This window comes from Lissotriton vulgaris, chromosome 9 (genome assembly GCF_964263255.1).
Source record: "Lissotriton vulgaris chromosome 9, aLisVul1.2, whole genome shotgun sequence".
NCBI classification, from domain to species: Eukaryota; Metazoa; Chordata; class Amphibia; order Caudata; family Salamandridae; genus Lissotriton; species Lissotriton vulgaris.
The window spans coordinates 395,565,862-395,587,013 of record NC_141697.1 but is presented as its reverse complement, the minus strand read 5'-3'; the positions used below and the strand labels follow the sequence as shown (position 1 = coordinate 395,587,013).

Genomic DNA, 21,152 nt, shown 5'->3' with positions numbered 1-21,152 from the left:
ATTGTCTGACAGAAGAGACTCTAACAAGATCATAGCTTTCTTTGTGGCAAAATATTAGAAGTTGTTTACCACAGCTGGATTGGGGTAAATAATTAATAGATGTCGGCGTGGGATGAGAGCCACTTAACCCTCCACCACTTTGAGCCAAGGGGATGGAGAAGAAAACTTTTCAAGAATTGGTTGTGGTAAAATAAGAAATGTAGTAAATTGAACTGTCTATAGCAGCTTTTGGTTAAACTAAATCAGTGCACAGTTACTCTCCTTTCCAAATGAATACCTTAATTGGCACCCAAGAAGGGGAAAAAAATGTGCAGGAATGTGGATAGGCAGAAGTGCAAGGGTTTACTGAAGGAATAGTCTAATCGTCTTCCGCATCCTCTTTGTGATAATTAATAATAATAGTTTTTCGATGAATTTAACAAAGGCAATCCTGAGCTATGTTATGAAAGCGAGACATTTTATTCCCTTTTTCTCTGACCACATTGAGCAGCACCTTTTATTTAAAGGGGCTAATTCAGCATTTCCTTCATGATGCAGGTAGCTAGAGGGAACTGAACAATTGGTAATTATATTTAGGTTGGTTGATAATCAGGGAATGGTATTGCTGACAAAAAGCAGAGCATCAGTCTAATTTATGAGTTTCACAAGTATCAATTTACCTCTTGAGACCAAACAGTCTCATATCTTTACCCATCTCCTCCAAGTATTATAAGTAGGGCTTCAAGGGAAATAAGAAAAGGATTGATAATAAAGAATACCACTTGTGTTCCACAGTGGAGCTGGAACTCTAATGCCATATGTCCATTACCCATTTATGAATATGTTAGCCTACAGTGGTTTATAAAAGGCTCCTTTGGAAAAGATGAAGCCAGCTTCATGTGCTGCATGTTCTAAAAGAAGACGACCCAGGGCACTGGCCTTTTAACCATTCAAGGACAAAAGACCAGCTTTAGGGAAGTCTTTCTGGAGAGGCTTAAAAACAAAACAGAGTGGACTGGGATTGTTGATCAAGTACTGACCCTTTGAAAACCCTGACTGATCTGTATGAAGGACTGATTTAATGATGGCCACTAGACTCACTCAAAGAATCTCAGAAAACATCTTGCTGTCCTAATCAAGGAAGGATATGCATCGGAAGATTGCTACACTGGTATAGTACTTCTCTGCCCTCAGGAGTACAATTATTACACCTCTAAAAGACCACATAAGCACTCTTTAATTCAATCACCTGTAGAACTGTGGAGAACGCATGCCAAGCACATTCTTTATAGAAGACTATTGCGATGCCATCAAGAAGTGGTAGGGTATTACTTCAAAAACATCCTCAAGCAGGACAACCAAATCTAATTGCAAGTATACATTTGGCATACCCATACATATTTATGATGAGAACCAAAACTCATCCCAACCCACTCGGAAAACCTTATAAAAAAAATAGAGGTGGGGTTTATATGGAAGTTACCCTGGAAAATCCACGGCCACCATATCATTGCAATCCATAATTTCAGTACAGATAAAACTCAAATTAGCGGGATTGGGAATGGTTAACATTTAGATAGATGAGAAAATGTTTACCCAAATGCAAGAAGTGACAGAGGTCGAGCGAGCTTTTTTTATTGCAATCTAACGGTCATATTTTGAAGACTTTGAACCTCATTTGATGTTGTGTTTTCTACCAGGGTATTATTTTGAAGGGTGCACCATTTCTTTTGTCTTTTTGAAAAGGCTTCTTGAAATACAATGGAGGAGATCCAGAAAAAAGATTCACAAATGCACAATTGTCATCCCCTTCCACTTAATGTTGGTGAACAAGTATTTGAAAATTACGTTCTCGGCTTCAATGTTTAAACTAGCAACTTTTTAAGCCCTGGAAAAAAAGTAAACAGACGCATTGAAGTCAGCAACATCTGGATTATTATTGTTGCATTTAATATCAAGGTCCAAACCCTTCATTTGAAGGGGAGACATTAGTCAGTGGAAGGAAGACATTTCAGAATTTATTTAGTCCCGACAGTCTTTGATGAGCCTAATTTGTACTAATTCTTCCCAATAGTATATCAAATGCAGAGTTGCCAACAATTCAGGCTTGCATTTGGTTGTGGTCACCCATGGGTAAAAATCCTCCTAATGCTTTTTTTTTGGCACTTCCAAGAGACATATTTTACTTTGTCTGTCATCATAAGTGGACAACCTTGCATGTAGTGAACTTAAGAGCAGTTAGTTTGCTAAGCTGTAAAGCAATCTGAGTGGAGTGCACAAAAACATATGGTTTTTTATTATGGCTTCTATGAGGTCCTCTCTTTAAGCTAGTGAAGGGGATACAATAGGACAAATCCAAACAAATAAATAAACATGAGTAATAAAGCAATGTTTCACAAGTGTGGCGGCTACAGATAAAGCAGGCAAAGTACAGGCTACCTTCAAGTAGTGTTGAAGGCACCAAAGGGCAGGGTAGACTGTATAATCTGGTAATATGTTTCTCTCTTGTGTGCTACCTCAATGCACCTTTTATGCTGAAGCAAGACATAATCCTGCAAATTGAGCTGGCTCCGGACTGCAGTTGACAGTCTTGGAATGGAAGCAGTAGCTGTGAGGCAGACACCAAAGGATGCGCTCCTCACTCATTTTGTGGTCGCGTTCTCTGGGTGCAGCTGCTCAGAGGCCACTGACAGGAAAATTGACCACAGCCTGAATTTCACAATGTCGCATTGAAAGGAAAAAGCTAACCCAGAGGAAATCACAGGTGATTTTAGTACCATACATCAACAGGCAAATACAAAAAGCTCATTCCACAATCCTCAATGTAATGAGGTAGATAGGAGAAGAAGGGATTGCAGAAACCCGAAATCATTGAGATTCATGGGCAAAGAGGGGTGGAGTAGGAACCCCAGGGGGCCATCTAGATCTGAACCCAATATGGCCCATGATGTATACTCTTCAACATTATGGTAACATGAATACATGCGACCCACTATAATTGTTTCTATAGCTAATATAGTGAGATATAAAAGTTGATCTACCACACTTTATTTTTCCTCGCCTTTTTAAGACTGAGATTCTCCAATCAAGGAATTATTTTCCTTTCATACAAAGGGTTATGAAATCTGGAATGGTATAATTATTGCAGTTCACACTGTACGTATTGAGAGTTATTGTTTAATGAGTATAATAGAAAATACGTTTCAGTGCATCTATCATGGATATGTATGCACAAAGTAAACAAACTAAAGGACTAGGCAGTCAAAAATAAATAATGTGTAAATACTATGCCTGCTTTTACTTTGATGTGACTTATTGAAAATACAAATACCGCACCAAATACGAATAGTTAATTTAAACATCTCATTCCAAGTTACCATGAAATCAGTATATGAGGGCACACCAAGAGAAATCTAAGACTGAAGTAAACAAATTAAGACTATTATCTCCTGTCACTAACAGCAAGACACCAAAAATCTATAAATATAAGTTTACAAACTTTAGAAGCACTTTAGAACTATGACAATCAAACCAAAATGTTGCTTCACGCAATCTAACAATCACTAGTTTGTGAAAAATAAAGTATTAATGTAATTTAGGTACAATGAACTCACAATATTCCATCACAACAATAAAGTAGAGCTACTATCATTCACGGTAGTATACAATAGAGTAAATTTAGTGTTTACCTCCATCTTGTGAATTCATGATATTCAGAGCGAATAACATTGCATTGGAGAATGTGGTGGCTTCTTCCTTGCTTGCAAAGTTCAAGCCGTATACCTGGCGTGCGTCCCGCCATTGATGAAAGGTGGGTGTGGCTTGATTGTACTTCAGTCCTTTTACAATTGAATAGTTAATCACTACCTGTAATTCCAAATTATAGATTTTAGTTTCATTACAGAACATACTCCTCGATGTCACATTTGGAAACAGGAATGAAGATTTTCCCCCATTCGATGCTGTGCTTTTTGTCATGCTAAACTGACAATAGACTCATGTGTTGACAACTGGTTGTACATTTAACTCTGCTTGCATTACATTCAAAGCTTTGAAACTGATCAACCCGGTTTACCTAAAAAACAAAAACATTTTCTCAGGGAGCCCAAGACATCACCAGCAGCACTAACAAACTGCACTTAGAAAACATTTGCTGCAAAAAGAGCTTGCCGCTCTATCCTGATCCTTTCGGGGTTTGCTCCAAAGGTTAGGAATGACTTCTTGTTAAGTATCAGCCAGATATTAAAAAACAACTGAAAAAACACAAATGGGTGAAATTAGTAGCCAAGTCCTGAAAGACTCCTGCACGCTCTCTTAAAAGGAATTACTGCTTTACTTTGAGAGTGCCATGCATAAACATTGCTTACTCCCTTAACCCCTTCCTCGAGCCATTACTTACTAAATGAGGTGTCCCAACTCCCATCCAGGCACCATGTGACTCGGCATCTACCTTAAATCAAGCTTCTGCCTTCTACCCTACACCTTTCCCTGTGATGCCCTTCCCCTTCCCAGAGCAATAAACGGGGAGAAGCCCCACCACACGTTGTTTCTTTTGTCTGCTTCCTGCAGACAGACATCACATTGTCCTAACAGTCTCAGGTTTGGAGATCCAGAGCTTTGAGGACTTAACAACACTTCCAGATAATGTCTAGGCGCCCTGAGTAGAGTTCCAGGCCTTCTCTCGGACCCCTTGGTAACTAGACTGGTATACGTTGCATATTCCTGGGTGTCAGATTGAAGGTTGACTGAAAATCTAATTTTTGTCAACATGGATTTGGGAAAGGTGGGGCCTTTTCCCAGTGGTGCCGGAGCAATTTTCAGAGTGGGGCTGTTGCCATCAGTGTTACATCACTGAAATCATATGGACTGTGAGATATCCAAACATCACACACAGAACAAGTATAGCAAGTGAGTCTGGCCCATTCAGCAGGAGAGTGGAAAAGGTGCATTATGTATCCTGTATTGCATTTCGAAGAACACAGTTGCAAATATATTTCTAAAGCATAGTGTGGTAGTGCACTGTCATTTACAGACAGCACTTCTTCCATTGAAATGGGCACAATATTCACACTGCCATGCAGGTTTACTGATAAAACGATGATGTAGGCAAACAATTATGTTATGTAGGTTTCAGCAAATATTTTCCATTTGTAAATAACCAAGAAAAGTGTGTATTGATTTGTTTTGGTCCTATTCAATTCTTTCTTTCGATTATACTTCGAAATTACAAAAAGCTGTTTCATTCGTGCTTTCCCAACTGCTGATATATTTTCAAATATCTGTACAGTTATTTTACAGGTATTTAAAAAATGTGTGTCAGAAAAAAACATTGACATACCACAGCCTTTCCTTTCACACTCCCTGTACCCTTCAAAGATTATCAGATATTTCACTTTACAAAATCTTCTAACTTTGCAGTCAGAGAAAGAAAAGTAATCACCAGTCTTGATGTTAAAAGAATAAGCAGCAATTTGGTAGAAGACATAGCCTGCCATTTGACCTCGGTCTTTAAATGCACAGCAATTATGACAAGATAAAAAGCAAAATGTAATAACATCTTTATTGCTCAATCACCTTTTGATTTGCAGATTGGTTATCTTGTGCATGCCAAAGCAGCCCCAAACCCTTACTTCCAGCGTCTATGCCTTTTCCTTCACTGTACTGAATGCAATAAATTACATTTTTTTGTATTCTTTAGTATAGGAGTAGGAATGGTGAAGGCAGGGATTGGGTCCTGAAAGTAGAGGTTCAAATGGTGCTGCAGCACCCTCAAAATACCCATGTTAGAATTGCAAAGGTGGATGACTATTAAAAAGGACTATTTTTTTAATTGTCACATTTGCTGTGCATTCAAAGATGGAGGTCAAATCCTAGTTTAGTCTTCTGACATATTGCTGGTTATTTCATTAACAGGGAGAATGGCGCTAACTTTTCTTCTCTAACTGCCAATAGTGAGAATTTTGTAATGTGAATTATCCGACAATTTTGCTTGTGTGAAAGGAAAGGCTGTAGGATGTTATTTTCTTGTAAGAGACAACACAATTTAAATACCTAATAATGAGCTGTACAAATATTTCAAAGTAAATAAAACGAAACACAGAAATGAAGTGCTATTCTTTTTAGATTTTTTTTTTTTTTTACTAATTCTTAAGTGTAATGTAAACAAAGATTTTAATAGGATCATAACAAATCAAGATCTTTTACTTGGTGATGTAATGTAATGTAATGTAACGTCGCATTTATATAGCGCTACTACCACTCTATGAAGCATCACCAGTGCCCTACAGGCAGCGTCAGTGAGGGAGAACACCCAGGTCTTCAGGGACTTCCTGAAGTGGCTCTCATTAGACATTAGCCGAAGCTGGGGTGGCAGTTTGTTCCAAGCCCTGGAACCCAGGACAAAAAGAGATTTCCCACCTTTAGTGACAAGTCTGAATCTGGGGGTTACCAATAGATTTTGATTAGCGGACCTCAGGCAGCGAGCTGGCTGATAACGCTTGAAGCCATTGGACAAGTACCTGGGCCCTTGTAGCTGAAAAGCTCTAAAGGTGATAACAAGGATCTTAAATAAAATACGCTTGTGTATTGGTAACCAATGGAGAGTCTTAAGCGCGGCCGAGGCAGATGACTTTCTAGGCCAGCGAAGTATCAAACGGGCAGTAGCATGCTGGACCAACTGCAGCCTGTGGAGCACGGCTTTATTAGTTACCGCATACAGGCTATTGCAGTAGTCCAGTATCGATGTTATCAACGCTACTGCCACTGTTTTCCTTGCTGCCAAAGGAAGAAGATCAAAGAACTTCCTAAGCGATTTAATAATATGGAAACACGTGCTAGCCACGCCTACCACTTGCTGCTTAAATGACAATTGGTCATCAAACTTGATGCCCAGATTACGAGCAGAAGAGATAGTGTTGGGAGGAGCTTCAGCATCCCCGGGCCACCATTGTTTGGGGGAAAACAAGTTTTGAGGACCGGAGGGCAAGATTTCCGTCTTCCCGGAGTTACACTTGAGGTGATTGCTATTCATCCACTCAAATGTGGCCGTAAGGCAGTTTTTCAGATTTTCCTCTGCTCCGGGCAGCTCCCTATCCAACCCCAGGATAAGCTGTGTGTCATCCGCGTATGATATTGTGCTAATCTGATAGGAGGCGATTAGCTCAATCAGGGGTACCATGTAAAGGTTAAAGAGTACAGGGTTCAAACTGGAGCCCTGGGGGACCCCTGAGCTGATGACTTTTACTTCAGAATTAAATTCACCCAGTACCGTGTCTTGACGTCTTTGGTTGAGGAAATTTCTAAACCATGCCAACGCCACTCCTCCCTCCTATGCCTGCGTTAAATAAACGGTCGACCAAAATTGTATGTGTGACCGTATCGAAGGCCGCCGATAGATCGAGTAAAATCAAGACGGCCTTCTTCCCTTGATCCATAGCCATTCGCAGGGTCTCTGCCGTAAACAAAAGGGCAGATTCAGTAGAATGTTTAGATCTAAACCCTGATTGATTGGTGTGCAGGATGTTATTCTCCTCAAGAAAATTCGTAAGTTGGTTATTAACAAATTTTTCCGTCAGCTTAAACACCACGGGGAGCAGGGAAATAGGACGCAGGTTAGAAAGAGTGGTTGGGTCAGGTAAAGCCTTTTTCTGAAGGGGCTTGACCGCTGCAAGCTTCCATTCGCAAGGGATTTCTGCCGTAGCCAGTGATGAATTAATAATGCTGTTAATAGTTGGATTTACCTCCTCGACCAACGCCTGTAAAACCAAAGGCGGACAGGGGTCGAAGGGTGATCCAGATTTACTTACTAGAATGGCCTGATGCGAATCCTCTAGGGAAATGGGGGCAAATGAATCAAAACAAGTAGTATTAGTTATTTCATTGCCCGACCCCATCCTTTCCAGGTTCATCAAGGTTGATGACACAGGGGGGAAAACCTTCACGATGTCTAAGAACTTCTTCTCAAAATAATTGGCGATAGCATTACAGAGAGGTAGAGAGGGGGGAATTTCCTGCCAGAGTGCTGTAGGATTGGTGAAACTGTTGACAATCTTAAAGATCTCCTTCTGTCCATTTCCAGAGGTAGATAAAGCCTCTAAATAATGGGCTCTTTTTGCCAACTTGATTGCGGCATGATACTTCCTTCGGGCAATTTTGTAGGTGTCACGGGCAACAGCCTCGTAGTTTCTTCGCCACCTCTGCTCCAATGATCTCACTTCGCCTAACTCCATTTTTAAGGCTAATGAGAACCATGGGGCACTCGTTTTATTTTTGATACCGCTTGAATTTTTTGCATTCGTTAAATCCGAGGACGTACCAAATGTCATAATCCACTCACAAAATTGCTGGTTATCTATCGAAGTATGGCCAGTTAATGCGGGTTTGCTCTCTCTTAATTTCTCCAAGAGGTCTGGCCAAGTGAGTAAGTTTTTCCAATCCGGTTTGCGACTAGCATCTATTATTTTCGTACTTTTCACCGGGACATTATGTTTTAAGAGAAGGTCAAATGGAATAAATTTGTGGTCTGACCAGATTTGGGCACAAGGGGATTTGACTATCAAACTATCTGAATTAGAACAAATACAATCTAGTACATGACCTGCTATATGAGTGGGTTCCAACGTCAGCAGGGTAAGAGCAAGAATATTGATGATGTCCATGAAACAGGTTGCCCCTGGCTCCTTAGGGGAGTCTAAGTGGAGATTAAGGTCTCCTAACACCGTACAGTGGGCAAACCAAAGCGTAAGATCGCTCAGTATGTCTCCAATGCTCTCCAAAAATTTAGTGGGTGGTCCAGGTGGCCGATAGATCGGGCACCAGAAAAAGTAAAAGAATAATGAATACCAAGACAAAAAGCCATGGCCTCTGCCCCCTTAATGTCTGGTAACTCGCACGTAGTACACTTCATTGTGTTGCGGTGGATGATTGCCAAGCCTCCTCCCCGTCGCATAGGCCTATCTAATCGCAGTATTAAGAAGCTTTGCGGAAGAGGCACTGCTATATCCGGGTTACACCAGGCACTAAGCCAGGTTTCGGTAATAAGAAGCCAATCTAAGTTCATCTCTGTGATCAGGTCATTAATATGTTGTGCATTTTTGCACATCGACCTTGCATTGATAAGCCCCCCTCGTAAAACAGTAGGTTGTGTGTCCAATCGAAAAGATGGCTCTGGAATAGGCGTCGCCTTGCAATGGGAGCAACAAGCTGGACCGTCCCATGTATCTGGTATTAAAGCATCGTGACAGTGTGAGGAAAATTTATTAAGGGAGCATAACAACTCCCTAGACAAACCTGGTCCTCTATTACATGGAGCGGAGTCCCTTGCCTCTGACGCCTCCTCAACGCTGACGGGCGCAGACGGGCAGGACTCTGGCTTGACTCCAGTGCGAATACGGTGCGCCCGCTGCGCGTCACCGCTGCGAGTCTCCATGACAGGTTAAATAGGCGACTCGCCTGCACGCCTGAGCACTAGAGCGCTCACCAAGATGGCGCCGCCAGACGTCCCTACCTACCCCCAAGATGGCTGCAAAACGTGTGGACCTGCTAATAACCCGCTAAAGCAGTGGTGGATGTGACAATTATAGTGCAAGTATGCGCTATAGTTACAGTTAAGATCAGGGGTTGAAAAAGGAAATTATTAAAAAAGAATACACAAAACAGGGAGGTTTTAAAAACGCGCTCACTTCCACGAATTAACTCGCTAAAAGCGCATAATGCCTAAAATGCGCAGCGTAGCACAAAAGATACCTTGTCCAAGTGATGTGCACATGCCAAATATTTGCTGACCCCATTTTCCACTCATAATCTTTTGTGCTCCCTATAGTTTTATCAGTAAAATTAAATGTCTTGCAAATGTAAAGGTAATTTCATTGGGAAATGTGCTGTTATTAAATGAGAATGTGTTACCCCTCCCTCTTCCTCCTAAACCCAAGAAGTGATCCTGACTGTGCAAGTATACCGATGAAGCGGGGTCGCATTTCATACTTTCATGTAAAGAGAATGTGTCAAGTGCTGGGAATAATAAGTCAAGTTTACTCTCTGGAATTTGAGGAGATCCCTTCAGATTTAAGTTCAGTACAGCTAACTTATGCTCAAGCTCAAATAAACTTCAGAGCACTGGAAAAGAATGTATGGAACTGTTAACATAAAATGCAATCTGATCTGTTCCAAACTCACATTAGGGAAAATATTTCTATTCGAGTGTTATCTTGGTTGAGAAGTCATCAAGAGACTTCTCAACCAAGATGACAATAAATGATAATAAACCCAAAGAGACCAAATCAATTCCTAAAAATCCCTCACTTCAAAGTGTAAACCTTGCATAAGATAATTCCTTTAATTTTGCTGGAGGAATAGATAACATTATCATAAGATCTCCCAAGATGCTTTTGTCCAAACCTCAATATTTCCACATCAGAACATTTGTGAGATTTTGTGTGGAATGTCATCATTGGCAGTTGCAAGTGCTCCCCTTTGGTTTGATGTCCTCACCAAAGGTTTTTGTAAAGGTCCTAGCACGCATTCCCCACAATAAAGTAACCTAGAGCATCCTTACTACGATGACTGGATGATACATTCGTCATCAAGAACGAGTGTTCTGAAACAAACAGATGTAGTATGTCAAAACATGAAAAGCCATAGATTTTTGATCAGTCATAAATGTCCCATCTGGTTCCAACTCCGGATCTGCAATTTATTGGAGCAAGTATCTGGGTTCATCTGAGATATGAATGTATCCCACAATTGAGAGCTATCAAACTTGTCTTCGATGTTGGGCAGCATGGGAAGGACATTTGAATTCAAAGACACATGGTAAGCCCTGTCTGAAAGTTTTTTTTTTAATTCAATCTTATTGGTTTTCGAACAAAAGAACATAGGTGAAAAATTAAAACAGCACATTACAGCTATGATAGGCCGCAGCCACATTATATCCTTGGAATTTAGTATGCTTTGCAGTCCATGAGCCCATGAGGCCACATACAATAAACAGAGTTATTGGAGTAGAGTGTGCTTATTCCATCTGACCCAACCATTTGCCCCAAACCTTGCGATGTTTAGCCGGGCATCTTCTGGCTTCATACAGAGTTTCTCCTGCATCACACAATAGAGTAGGGCTCTTCCAGTTGGCAGCTATATCTCTTTTTGCCACCACCATGGCCGTTCTAAGGAAGGGTTTGTCAGCTCTGGACCCATCTGATCCATCCGTGACCCCCAGGAGTGTGTTCAGTAGATTGTGTGGGACCTCACATTCCAGGACCTCTGCGAGTTCCCCCTCTAATGTCTCCAAATATTGCTTTAGGAGGGGGCAAGTCCACACCATGTGGTAGAAGTCTGCCTGATCTTGGTCGCAGTGAGTACAGGATGGAGTCTGTCTCAAGCCAGCGCTATGAAGATGTTTTGGGGTCAAGTAGGCAGAGTGCAGGTAATACAGTTGGACCAGGCGGAGCCGGACTTGAGATGATGATGATGGTTTTGGGTGCTATCAAGGTATCCCTCCAATCCTCTTCCTCGAGGTGAATTGATTTCTGAGCCAGCCCGAGTGGTTGGAGTGTAATTAGTTAGGGAGCGGTACATCCGTGAGACCCCACCCTTCCCCGGGTTTCCCATCTGGGGGGCTGTATTCTGGTAATGTTGTGCTGTTTGCTATGTGTGTGTGGAGGGCGTGGCGTAGTTGCAAGTATCTGTAGAATCCGATGTAAGGAGGGAATCGCTGGTTTGCAGGTCGTAGAAAGTGTGCATATGGTCGCTAGCCCATACATCCCCCAACTGAGAGATACCAATCAGGTCCTAAGCCCAGAAGCCCTCCAGTTCACTAACCTCCTGGGCCAGGTGCCTTGCCAGAGTGGTGTGCATTGGATTAGCTAGTTCGTCCACTGGGAGTGGCGCAGAGAAGCGCGCCAGGCCAGGAGAACTGCTCTTGCCACCACAGGCAGAGTTCTGGGTATAGGCCCTCCATACATCATCAGCTGGATTTTGGGAAGGCTCAAGTCATTCAGTTCTATTCTGTATGTTGGATGACATCAGTCCCCATTATACCAATCATGCAGATTGAGTAAGAGGGTTGCCAGATATTACAGATATAAATTGGTCATGCCCATGCCTCCGTAGAAGGGCGGAATACAGCATTGAGATAGGGCCATTCGTGGTCTCCGTCCATCCTAGAGGAATTTGTGGAGAAGTGTGGCTCACTGGTTAGAGCAGGCAGACCCTGAAGCAGAGGTCAAACCCGGGACGAGGGTTCAATTCCCGACGCGGCAGGGTCTTGAGCTCAAATGTCCACAGACTCGATAATTCTCGCTTCGGTGCCTGACCTAATCATGGGTTCACACTCTGCAACTCTGGGCATTAAGCTTGCTTAATCTCCACAACGCCCCCCCCGCGGCGGGATGCCTGGCTTTCACCTTGGGGATGCCCTGTAGGGGCTACCTCACAGGGAAAAGCCAGGACGGGTTCCCAAGGCAAGCGCCGAGATACCTCCCCAGGTGATCGAGCGCTATATAAGAACATACAAAAAAAAAAAAAGAAGACTGTCCAGTTCCTTGAACCAGGTCCGTGGGAGGTGGGATGGGGAATTCTGGCTCACGTAGAGGAATCTGGGGGGATCATTGTTTTGAAGAGGGTGACTCCCCATGGGGTTAAGCAGCAGGGTTTGCCACTTACGGAGGTCGTCTCTGGCCCACTGAACTAATGGAGTGATGTTGAGCGACCAGGCGAGTTCAGGGAGCATTGCGACCCGGATTCCCAGGTATTTAAACGATTGACGCCTGTTAGGTATTGTTGATTGCCAGTCAAAACAATCTCTCAATATAGGCAGAGGGACAAAGACGGACTTGCTTGGGTTCAATCGTAGGCCAGAAACCTGCCCAAAGGAGCGCAGCGCCTGGAGGCATTGGGTGCCAGATTGGGCCGGTTCTGCGAGGAAGAGCAGGACTTAATTTGCATACAAGGCGATTTTGTCTTCGTCTGAATTCTGCCACTTCCATCCTTGAATCCGGTCATCAAACCGAATGAGGCAGGCCAGGGGCTCCATCGCCAGGGCAAAGAGAAGGGGCTAAAGAGGGCAGCCCTGCCTCGTCCCTCCCCTGATGGGAAACATCTCTGAAAACACCCCATTGATGTTCACCCGTGCTTGGGGTCTAGAATACAGGACCATAACCAAGCTGCGGAAATGTTGGCCCAGGCTCATTGCTGCCAATGCATCCTCTATATATTACCACTCAACTGAGTCAAAGGCCTTTTATGGAGCTAATAATTGGCCAAGTGGGGACGTCGGAGAAAGTGCCCGTGTTGGCATGAATCCACATTGGTAAGGGTGGATCAGTTTGGCAAGGTAGGGTCAAAGTCGCTGAGCCAGGACAGAGGCAAATATTGTAACCTCTATGTTAATGAGAGAGATTGGTCAATATTCGGCGCAGTTTGACAAGGGTGGTTGCGTTTTAGGAATGACGACAATGGTAGCTGCGTCTGTTTCTGGGGGAAATGAGCCCTTCTCAGTGGCTTCAGCGAATAAATCAGAGCGGTGGGGGACGAGTATCTCCTGGTAGGTGGCGTAGTATTCCTGTGGGAGGCCGTCTGGGCCTGGAGTTGTACCCGATGCGGTACGAGATATGGCCTCATTGATTACTTCCCGGGTAATGGGGAGATCAACCTCCGCTGACTCAGCTGCATTGAGACGGGGGAGGCGGAAGCGTTCCAGGTTGATCAACTCAGAGGGAAACCTCATGTCGTTGCGCTGAATAGAGTTTACAATTATAGGCCGCAAAGGTCTGGGCCATTGCTGGGGGTGGAGCAGTGGATGAGATCCTCAGAGTCCGGAATTTCTGGGATTATGCGGTCTATGTAGAATTTTCTCGTTCTTGTCCCCCCAGCCATACACTTGAGCTACGGAGGACCTCCATATTAGCTTAGTGGACTCCATGGAGATTTGAATGATTTCGTCCCTCAAGTGCGCGAGCTGCCTGGTATGAAGGTCGTTCTGGTCTCCAGGCGTGTGCCTCTCGAGGAGGGTCGCCTGGGCTTTCAGTAGAGTGATCTGGTAGTCGTGGGGCAGGCCTTGGAGTATGAGATGGCCGTTGGCGACGCCACAGATGGTGGCCTTACCAGCTTCCGACAGGGTACCCGGGGAGGAGACAGAGCCGTTGTTGCTGAAAATGTATTGCTGAAGCTCTGGTTCAACTGCTATCTTAAAGTCTCTGTCCTGGAGGAACCATGCATTCCTCCTCCACGTCAGAAGGAGTGTGTCAGGGGGTCCCCAGAAGATGCCCCTGGGATGGATAGCGACATCTCAGATCTTCTGGCAGTCAAGGGCGGGCATGAAAATGCTATTGATTTGCGCATGAGTGTAGTGTGCTGCGGAGGTGTCAAGTCCTCCAGATGTCACAGTAGCCCAGGGTACCTGCCCAGTTCGTTAGATATTTTGCGTGCAGGGTCCTCGTTGCGGAGAGCGTGCCTGTGATATCGAGGTCTGGTTGCATGACCGCATTGAAGTTGCCCTCAACCACTGTCATCCCATCGGGGTAGGGAAGCAATAAGATCAGTGGTTTGTTTCAAGGTCGGTGTGAGTGTTCAGGGAGGAGAATATAGGGACAATAAATTAAGGGTGTCCACTTCTAATGCTAAACTGAGGCACTAACATCTCGGAGGGTAGTTAGTGGTTTGCGTGAGTACGAAGGGGAGGTTGCGTCGCAGAATTGCCACACCTATGACCCTCTGGCAAACCCTGAGTGCCAAACTCTGTCATAGCCGTATCTTGCGAGAAAGGGACAGTGATGTTTTACCTACACAAAACCATAGAAATTCAGTAGTAATAGTTATACTTATAGTTCTACTTATTTAAAAAAAACTATAACTTGTGCCGTTCATTAACTTTAGACCATGAGGTATAGTTTCTTAATATAAGTATAACTAAAAGGATAACTATAACTGCTGAATTTCTATGATTTTGTGGGGGTAAAACGTCTACATAACTAGAACTTAGCCTTTAGGTTTTTCAGTGTATTTCTATTTTGCTTTTACATAAAGTAATATATAATTATGTACGTTACCGAAGCGAATTGCCTTCGGCCCCCCCGTATGGACCAAACCCCAGGCTACGCACGGTGGGGGTATGGTGTGTGAGTGGTGAGGTTTTTTTCTTCTAATTGGTCTTCGGATCCGTGGGTACCCAACGGAGGATCCACGTCCCTAGAGATCTATATATTTCTTTAATAACTCCCAAACTACTAAAAAGATTGACACCAAATTATGAGAAGAGATCTTTCTGGACCAAGATCAAGCTTTCTGCCAAATTTGGTGTAATTCCGTTCAGCAGTTTGTGCTGCAGCCACAACCCCCTGTCCCCCCCCTCCCCCCCCCCTTCTCTAAGCCCAGTGTGACAGACCACCCAGAAACTTTGCATGCAGAACTAGGCAAAGTAGGATACTTTTTGGGAAAATTACATGAAGATGGTAGCAGGATACTAAAATAAGTAGACTGGATGTCTATTTATCTATTACAAAACCAGCATGGCTTGATAATCTTTAAAAACAGTTACATTGTTTCTAGGATATCTTTGAATCTAACCAAAGTATGTCTTTGACTTTAGATTTGCCTCTGTGGAGTATTTATCTTCGGTATATTTAACGTAGTCCTAGTCTCTGGAGACAATCATATGTGTGGACCTAGCAAAGTCCAAAAACTGCATGTCACAAGGTGGGAAATGTATTTATGTCATTTGGAAAGGAATGCCATCAGGACTTTGAAAAGAACAAAGGGATTTTAGGGGTTAATAAACGATAATACCTGCATTATAAAGGATGAGAAATTAGTTTATGTCTCTTGGGAAGGATGGCCACTCAGACATCAATAGGACATTGGACTTTCCTTTTTAACTCCTGCTGGATAATGATGAGGAAATTAACAAACAATTTCTGTTTTATAACTGGAATAAGTCAAACCACTGCTGCAAATCCGGTCATAAACTCCCAACTTCCCCTTTCGAATCATTTCAATGTAGGAATGTCAAATGAGAAGGGCACCCTTGGGACCCAAGTGCCAGACTGTGTCAAAGGATTCCCAAGTATCTTCCCTGAGAAGGTGAGACCCACAAAAATTCTCATTTGCATTTGAAAAAATGTAGGCGCCCTCTGTTCTGGCCAATCTAGACTGTCTTCAACCTCTTGCAGAATTCAAGAAGTGAGGAGGAGGTCCTGATGTGTTGAGGGAGGTTGTTCCAGTCTTTGGTCATGATGTGGGAGAAAGCTAGGCCTCCTGTTATGCGCTTTTGTGGATCCATGGAGTGTGGGGGGAGAGAGAGTGAAGCTGAGCAAGGGTGACTAGGTGGAAGTGAAGGCAGCTGTTCCGGTATGCTGGCCATATGTTGTGCTGTGCCCTATATGTGTGCGTGAGGAGTTTGAGTTGACAGCGTTTGTGTATAAAAAGCCAGTGGAGTTCTCCGAGGTATGGTGTAATGTGGGTGCAACATGGGAGTTCTAGGATGAGTCTTTCAACATGTTCTGGATGGTATGAAGTCCGTGGAGGAGGTGGTTAGAGATTCTGGTGTACTGAACGTTGCCGTAGTCTTCCATAGTCTACTTGTGACAAGGGCTTGAGTGACTGTACGCCTGGTGTTCCAGGGTATCCACTTGAAGATTTCTTTGAGGATGCATAGTATATGAAAGGAGGATCTGACTGAGTTTACTTGTGTTGACATGTTGAGTTTGTCATCTAAGATGATTCCCAGGTTTCTTGCATGGTGAGTGGGTGTTGGTGTAGGACGCCATGAGACCAAGGTGGCCAGGAGGTGGAGCCCCAGGGAGGAGTGCTTGTTCCCAAAGATCAGCACTTTTGTCTTGTTAGAGTTGAGTTCGAGGCAGTTGGATTTATCCATTCTGCTACGCTGATCATGCCATCAGTGACGTTTATTGTGGTGTACTTGTTGGAGAAAGATAGGATATGTTAGGTGTCATCGGCGTAGAAGATGAATATGCCTTGTGCTCTGATAAAGTCAGCAAGATGTGTCATGTAGACATTGAAATGGTTTTGGCTGAGAGATGAACTTTGAGGGACTCTGCAGCTCAGGTCTTTCACTCTGATGTGTAAGATGGGAGCCTGACTCTTTGTGTACTTCCTGCGATGAAAGAGCATATCCAGTTGAGGACTGGTCCTTGAATGCCTTTTTGTGAAGTCTTTTGATGAGACTGCAGTATGCAAGATGTCGAACGCAGCGGAGAGGACCAGCAATACAAGGGCGCTGGTATCTCCTTGGTCTAGTAGAGTTTGGATCTCATCTGTGGTGACGATGAGTGCTGTCTTCATGCTATGGTTGCTTTGAAAACCGGACTGGGAGTGGTCAAGAACGTTGTAAAGTTCCAAGTGGTTGGTGAGTTGTTGGTTGATTATTTTCTCTATCACTTTGGCTGGGAACTTGAGAAGATAGATAGGGCAGAAATTGCTGATCTCGCTGGGGTTGGCCGAAGGTTTCTTGAGGAGGGCAGCTTGAGATTCACTGGTGGAAGTTGGTGATATCCTTGACTAGATTATTGTGGTGTTGGGCTGGTTTATTTTGAGTGTGCTGCATCAATCAGTTTTGGTTAGTCTGTTCCAATTCCGGATGGGTAGGTTGAGGCTGGTGGGTGCTTTGGTTTGGAGAGTGGAGATTATGAAATGGAAGATGAAGTTGTTGGTTCATGTGAGTGGTGAGATGGCGTTGTAGTTGACGCTGCTGCCGGGGTCTAAGATTGCATCTAGAGTGTTTCCTCCAATGTGTGTGGGGGTAAGAGCTAGGAAAGGCCTAGGTTCTGCAGACTCTTTAGAAGTTCAGTTAAGGAGTGGTGGTTGCAGTCTTCCAGGTGGAGACTAAAGTCGTCACAAAGTATTAAGTGCTTGGGGTAGAAGGGGGAAGCGAAGAAGTTTGAGATGATGTAGCTAAAGTTTGTCCATGGTCTATATGCAAGGGTACCCTTCAGAGTGGAGTTGTCATTATTTTGCAGGCTGAAGTTCATGTGTTCCATGAAGGGAGTGTTCAGGTCTGTAGTTGTTGCACATTTAATGGTGTCCTTGCATGCAATGGCTAGTCCGACTCCAGGTTTGAGAAGATGTTTGTGGTGTTGAATCTCTATGTCACCAGGATGGACACCCCAATATCGGGAGGTGAAGCTGGATTTACCCAGGTTCGGTACGCTGCAGTTGAGGAGGTCCCAGAATGCAATTGAATGTTTGCTGAATTGAGGAGCATGCCTGTGAGAGATCTCTGAGGCCTATTGTGATGTGTGGTGGGCAACTGTCTGAGAAGGGTGGCATGGAAGTAGAAGTTTGGGTTGAGCTTGAGGGTACATAGTTGGAGGTGTAGTGGCAGTAGGGGTGGGAGAAATGTCCTACCATGCTGTGTGGTGTGGCAGTAGAAGGTGGTTTAGTGTCCTCAGTCTAGCAAGTGAAGGGTAGCAGCTGAGTAGCAGCAGGGGTTAATTAGACCAGGGGTTGTGGTGCTGGGCGCCGTCCAGCTGTGGATGGGCTGAGAACAGTGCAGTCCCACAGCTGTCAACATTATGTAGGTCCTGGGAGCAGGGAGGAGCGTAGGAGGTGGTGAGCGGGGCTATCGAGGGCAGGAAGAAGATGCCGGAGGAGAGATAAAATGCCGCAATAAGAAAAGGGAAGCAGATAAGGAGCGTGAGGAGGCAGGAGGGAGAGGCAGAGAATGGGTGAGTGGAGGGAGGGGGCGAGGGGGTCTGAAAAGCGGCAAAAAGAAACCAAAATAGGTGCAAAGAGAAAAACACTGGGATAAAAGTTAAGAGTGAACAAAGGCTAAGAAAGGGTAAACTTAGAACGTGGCACACAGGGAGCACAAAATGGGCAAACAGAGGCTGAGTAAACCGAAAGAGGCTGAAAAAGAGTCTGAAAAGTGTGAAAAGCAGAAGGGATGAAAGAGACTGAAAAGTGTGAAATGCGGAAAAGCCGCACAAAGAGGAAACCTAAGAGAGGCATGCTAAGGGGCAAAAAGAGGAGAAGAGAGAGAGAAAGAGAGGCCCTAACCAGGGAGTATATAATAAAGTGGTCCCAGTGAATTACTGGCTTTCACATGGAGGGAAGAAAAAATTAAAAACATAAGTCATGAAACTAGGCATTCAACAGTATGAGAAATGAAACAGTAGTGTTCGACCAATGTTATTTAATCACATTGGGAATGCATTTTTTGAACAATCGTAGGAACAAACCTAACAAAGTATCAAATTCATATGGGTGGTGCCCAGGGGGAAGGGGGGAAGAGAGTGTTAGATAGTAAGTGATGGGAGAGAGAGTTTGATGATGGTGACAAACATATCACAAACAGTTTCGGTATATATTGGTCATATACCGGATAGTCAAATTCCACATCCTATATACATATTTGCCATATAACATATGAGATCACAGTTTATTTATCACTGTCGATTAGGTATTGGCAAGTGCTATAAAGTCGACGTTTCCACTCCTACATCCGTAGGTGTCTTGAACCTTACTACCGGGGTCTTCCTCAGGACAAGTGTGATGTGAGAAGGGCTTGGAACACCATGAGTGTTGCAGCGGGAGTGGAAGATTTCTCACACAGATCAGTTGTTGAGAAGGAAAGGGGCTCCGTGGCTCTCCAAGGTATGAAAGGTTGGTAGGAATGAGGCGTCACTGCATGTGCGTATGCGGCGCGCAGAGTTCCAATCTGTCAAGGGATTCCTTCTTGGATGGACAACGTAATACCAGATTTGACAATAAATCAAACCGCGCCCGAGTCAATCAAAGGCAGTGAACGGAATGAATCCGTTCAGCTTCTTGACTGCATCTATGGGAACGTTCGGTCTAGCAAGTGAAGGGTAGCAGCTGAGTAGCAGCAAGGGTTGATTAGACCAGGGGTCGTGGTGCTGGGCGCCGTCCAGCTGTGGATGGGCTGAGAAGGGCGCAGTCTCACAGCTGTCAACATTATGTAGGTCCTGGGAGCAGGGAGGAGCGTAGGAGGTGGTGAGCGGGGCTATCGAGGGCAGGAAGATGCCGGAGGAGAGATAAAATGCCGCAATAAGAAAAGGGAAGCAGATAAGGAGCGTGAGGAGGCAGGAGGGAGAGGCAGAGTAGGGGTGAGTGGGGGGGGGGGTGAGGGGGTCTGAAATGCGGCAAAAAGAAACGAAAATAGGTGCAAAGAGAAAAACCCTGGGACAAAAGTAAAGAGTGAACAAAGGCTGAGAAAGGGTAAACTTAGAACATAGCACACAGGGAGCACAAAATGGGCAAACAGAGGCTGAGTAAACAGAAAGAGGCTGAAAAAGAGTCTGAAAAGTGTGAAAAGCAGACGGAATGAAAGAGACTGAAAAGTGCGAAATGCGGAAAAGCCGCACAAGGAGGAAACCTAAGAGAGGTATGCTAAGGAGCAAAAAAGAGGAGAAGAGAGAGAGAAAGAGAGGCCCTAACCAGAGAGGTCACAGGAGGAGCAAGAAGCACGTGGTCGAGTGTGAGAGGACAAATGCAGCCAAGGGCGCAAGGCGGGAGCCTTGAGGTGCAAAGGCGGGCCTGAAGTACCTGGAGTGGTCCCAGGTAAGTGGAGTGGACTTGGGCCTAGGCACCTGCTCAATAAACTTCTACAATAAGGTGCTAGTTTCCCCGTGATTATATGCCACACTTTTTTGTTTTTGAAGTCTAAATGGGGCTTCAGCAAGGTATAGGTATGGAGCAATTTTTAAACTGTTGTACCTACGTTGATGCTACAATTTTTCAGGTATTAAAGAGTTTTACTTATACAGCTGGAACCATGAGGGTTGGTGTTCTTTGGAGCAGCCCCGAGACCTACTAAGTAATAATCCTCAAGTCAAGGACATTCCTACCAACCACTGAAAGAAGGTTTTGAATGCACATGCAACTGCACAATCCTAATTGTGACTGGCTTTGCAGGCTTTGCCTTGATGAAGCTTGAATAACTGTCAAAGGCTTGGACATAGCGAGAAATGAAATAAGCAATTTCCTTAAAACATAAAGGATTTGATAGAGCAATGACATTACTTAATGTGACATCACATCCTGTGAAGGAATGTAACATCATTGCAAAGTGATTATGTTAATTAGTCCCCCAACTATTTTTATTTTTTAGGAGTTGTGCCCTGCCTATCGGCCTGCTTCATCTCGGTGGGACAAATGGGTAGAGGTGCTGGGATAAAGAAATGGGTCAGCAAAAGGGACACTGG

At 44.1% G+C, this 21,152-nt stretch overlaps 1 protein-coding gene across 15 annotated transcripts in view; it reads right to left on the bottom strand.

Annotated features, from left to right (window-relative positions):
• The window catches only part of EVL (Enah/Vasp-like), a 581,837-nt gene that overhangs the window by 294,499 nt on the left and 266,186 nt on the right, over window positions 1-21,152 (bottom strand). For all 15 annotated transcript variants that reach the window (XM_086937797.1, XM_086937801.1, XM_086937804.1 and 12 more), the window contains exon 3: window positions 3,669-3,846. In XM_086937797.1, coding sequence (XP_086793923.1) covers window positions 3,669-3,846 — 178 coding nt within the window. The remainder of the gene's footprint in view (window positions 1-3,668; window positions 3,847-21,152) is intronic.